General features: G+C 40.5%; 1 protein-coding gene across 1 annotated transcript in view; it reads left to right on the forward strand.

Annotated features, from left to right (window-relative positions):
• mnta (MAX network transcriptional repressor a) overlaps nucleotides 1–3,918 on the forward strand; it is a 19,756-nt gene continuing 15,838 nt past the window's right edge. Inside the window, exon 1 of the mRNA XM_015048499.1 lies at nucleotides 1–339. Within this exon, the coding sequence (XP_014903985.1) occupies nucleotides 267–339 (73 nt within the window). The 5' untranslated portion in view covers nucleotides 1–266. The remainder of the gene's footprint in view (nucleotides 340–3,918) is intronic.

Consider the following 3,918-nt stretch of genomic DNA (forward strand, 5'->3'; position numbering starts at 1 on the left):
CGTGTCCTAACACTGCGTGATTCACAAACCGTATTTTTTCGTACTACTTTGAGCGCCATCTTGTTTGTAACTCCTCTACGTAAGTGGTTGGGTTTGTGCAGAGAAGGAGGAGGATCCGATTACTTCATTTTTCAGTTTGTTTTCCCTCCCCCAGAGTTAGTCTGGGAACCTCTTCCCGTACTGTACTACACAGACGTGTATCTCTCCTTCGCTGTTGTGCTTTTCTCTAAAGAAAAATCCAGGCAGTATTTTGCCACTGGACAGAAATGAGCATCGAAACGCTTCTGGAAGCTGCCAAGTTTTTGGAATTACAAGCCCAGCAACAACAGAAAGCACGTGGTAAATTTGGATTTTATTTTTATTATTACGTTTGATATGTTTTCCGAAGTATAGTTTTTAAACTGCGGGGTTGAAAAGGGCCAAAGAAGACTGATATTTTTGGGTAAAACGTTGGATGTTATTCGTTTCCTGGCGTCACTCACGTAGCGATTTCTGAGCAGTTGTATCTTAATCTAAATATGAGCTCTGTGTATCTGCGAAGTGTCAGGGAGTATTTTAGTTTTACTTTCGTATTTATGTTTGCGTGCAGACGCTTGGGTTGCAGCTAGTTTATTTGATCACCAACAGAAATAATAGTGAAATATGCATGGTTTTTACTGCAGTGAGTGCCAGCGTTACTGCATTGAAACCTGCTGCGCATTTCACACTGTAAAGTTCTCAGATGGTTTCTGCTTTCACTTCATTATTATAAGGATTACTCGATCACGCTATAATAAAACTGCTTTATAAGAGATGTATTAATCCATCGACCCAAACGGGGGGATAAAGGGCGGTGGCGCTGGGAATGCCAGGCTCCTTTTTATATAATGACCTGACAGCGTCCGAAGGGGATCAAGTGACTGGTTTACATACATCTGTCCACTTCAATCACCCACTGTGGTTAAAAATACGAACTATAGTCTTACTGTACAGAGACACGACTGCTCTCTCAGTCTACTTATATCAGTTTTTAAAAAAATAAACAGAAACAAACTCCTGTTCCTCTCAGACGCTGGTGGGGGGCTTTGAATGTCTGTCGATGACGCGCTATCAACAAACCTCGCCCCAAAGTATTAACGGCATGCTGACTCCGCCCCCTTCACCACGTGCGTGCTGGGCTACCCCTCCCAGAGCTTGTTTATACAGGAGATGAGTCACTACTCTGTGGAAATTTAACCTCATTCCACCTAAAGAGCAGAAAGCTGAATATGTAGCTAAACAGTAAGTTTTACCAAAACCAGCTAACGCAGTTTCCATCCATCTATTGGTTCAGGTACAACCCGGACAGTTAGATTTTAACAAAATAGAGAAAGATCTTTTCTATAATTTTTACTCAACCTTATTTCTATAAAAATATATACAGGTTTTGTAGTTAGTTTAGGGTAGATTGTCCAAAGTACATTGCAGGGGAATCCATCCATCCATCCATTTTCTTTACACCCTTGTCCCTTATATTGTCCCTTAGTGGGGTCGGGAGGGTTGCTGGTGCCCATCTCCAGCTAACGTTCCGGGCGAGAGGCTGGGTACGCCCTGGACAAGTCGCCAGTCTATCGCAGGGCAACACAGAGACACACAACCATGCACACACACACTCACACCTAGGGGCAATTTGGAGAGGCCAATTAACCTGACAGTCATGTTTTTGGACTGTGGGAGGAAACCGGAGTACCCGGAGGAAACCCACGCATGCACAGGGAGAACATGCAAACTCCATGCAGAAAGGGGAATATTGTCTTTAATTAGGGTTAAAGACTTCTGTATGGATCTTAGGGTGAGATGAGGGACAAGGTAGGGTCACAGGATTTCCCCCAGTGTAATATAAGCCTGGCGGGCCATCAAGTTTTACTTGTACCCCCACCAGGCTAAGCATTGCTTATTTATTTAAGTCTTTTTAAAATGTTTGCAATTATTAAGACTTTATAGTTGGTGTTCAGGTGTTAATCCTCAAGTCTTTCAATAACACATGATTATCAAGTGAAATTTTCTGTCATTTTCAAACATTTTTTAACTCAAAAACACAATGAGCCGCTGGATGAATGACTGCCCCGGCACCCAAACACCAGGTTTAGCAAGTTTTCTGGGGGAAACGTATAAAAAATATTGTTGAATAGACTAAATAAAGTCAAGAAGGAAAATCGCTGGTCTACACAAAAAGACAGTACTTGATATGTTCAATTAATTCGTAAGATGATACTCAGAAGTGAAGACCAAATTTTACATAATGGCATCATGTTTTTTTTTTACTTTATATATTACCATGTAAGTGCTGTTTTTTTTTTTTGTTTGTTTTTTTTAACACTGTAGCATCTCTGATTGGATGATTTTAGCGTATCTTGTTGTGATTAAGGTTCGTTTGTACCATGACACACAAGTCTTTTTTTGTTGTGGTGAAATATTTTTCATAAATCTGAATGGAGCTGTACAATATATTGAGTCGCAAACATTGCACATTTAATATGTGGAATGTTGGAATTACAAAGGCCTGCATGGATGCAATATTTTAAAGTGCCATGCATTTATTCTCTCTGTACCACTAACATAATATTATATTATAATATACAACATATTTGACCAGCTGAAATTACTTTCACGGTCTTTGATGCATATTTCAGTGGCTGAGATGCTAAAGCTTACACACAGAGAAAGGGGGCATTGTACTGTCAGGAAGTGATTTGTAAGGAAAATATGAGTGAATTATTATAGTCAATGCAATACTAAATCATTATATTGAACTTACATCCTTAACTGATGGTGTGCAGCCCAATTACAGAGACAAACAGTCACAAAAATGTACCTGGAGGACCCTGGCTGTTACACATGCATATGGAGAACGTTTATAACTCTCCACAGAAAGGCCACCGCTGGGATTTAAACCCAGGATGTTTTTGCAGTAAGGACAACCTAACCACAAAGCTACCTTAATGTGCTCCTTCAGGACCAGATGCAAGCTCGTTAAGATTTTACAGCTGCACCTGGGATTAAATTTAAGCTCCTCTGCCTTTGTGGAGGTTTGATGCGTGTTAATCGTGACATTTTAAACCGTCTTCCTAAAACGAAAAAAATGTCTGTGGCTGTTTAGCCTAAACTTTGATGAAGTTGGTGTTGGGAAGAGTTATTAGAACAGGATCAGAGTGAGAGCTCCTGCTTCTTTCCTCTCTCTGCTCCTCCTGCTTTGCTGCACTAAGGGGAGCAGAGTCCTCTTTTTCCTCCTCCTCCTCCTCCTCCTCTGCTGCTGTAGAGCAGGTCACTGTGTGCGGGAAAGTAGGCCAGTGTTTCTCTATGTGCTGCTGCAGTTATATAATGCCTATAGAAAACCCGCTGTTTTTTTTGTTTTTTTTCTAACTGCCTCATTTGTTTTCTGTCTGAAAAGGCACTGCTGTTTATGCGCCTACGTCACAATACAGTAAAGCACGACTACAATAACACAACGCACCATGTCTTATAAAAGTGGGCCGGCGCAGTTAGCAGAACATCCTGTTCTTTCAGCATTTTCCCTACTTGGAGGACAACTTTTTATAACGTGACAGGATCACTTATACAGAGAAAATGACTAATCAGTGGGATGGTATTAAAAGGTTTACCAGTCATTTAGAACAGCAGACATTTCCCTCATAGCTGTTTTTTCCTGGATTATGTCAAACACCTTCAAGAAGTTACAACAGTGTGTGTTGACACCATGAAGCAGTGAAATGTTTTGCTTTGTTCAGCATGTTTGCACTTTTCTTGGTTGTAATAGCCAAGAAAATTTGGGTTTGGTTTAATTTGGTGTAATTTCTTATACTAAGCCAAGTTTTCTTGGTTCATTACAATCCTTAAGTAAAGATTTGTCCCCCAGGAGTAGAGCTCTAAAGTTCATCACCTTTGAACTTTTATCTGTTG

Source organism: Poecilia latipinna, unplaced genomic scaffold (assembly GCF_001443285.1).
Source record: "Poecilia latipinna isolate Pla-1442-1.1 unplaced genomic scaffold, P_latipinna-1.0 Scaffold889, whole genome shotgun sequence".
NCBI classification, from domain to species: Eukaryota; Metazoa; Chordata; class Actinopteri; order Cyprinodontiformes; family Poeciliidae; genus Poecilia; species Poecilia latipinna.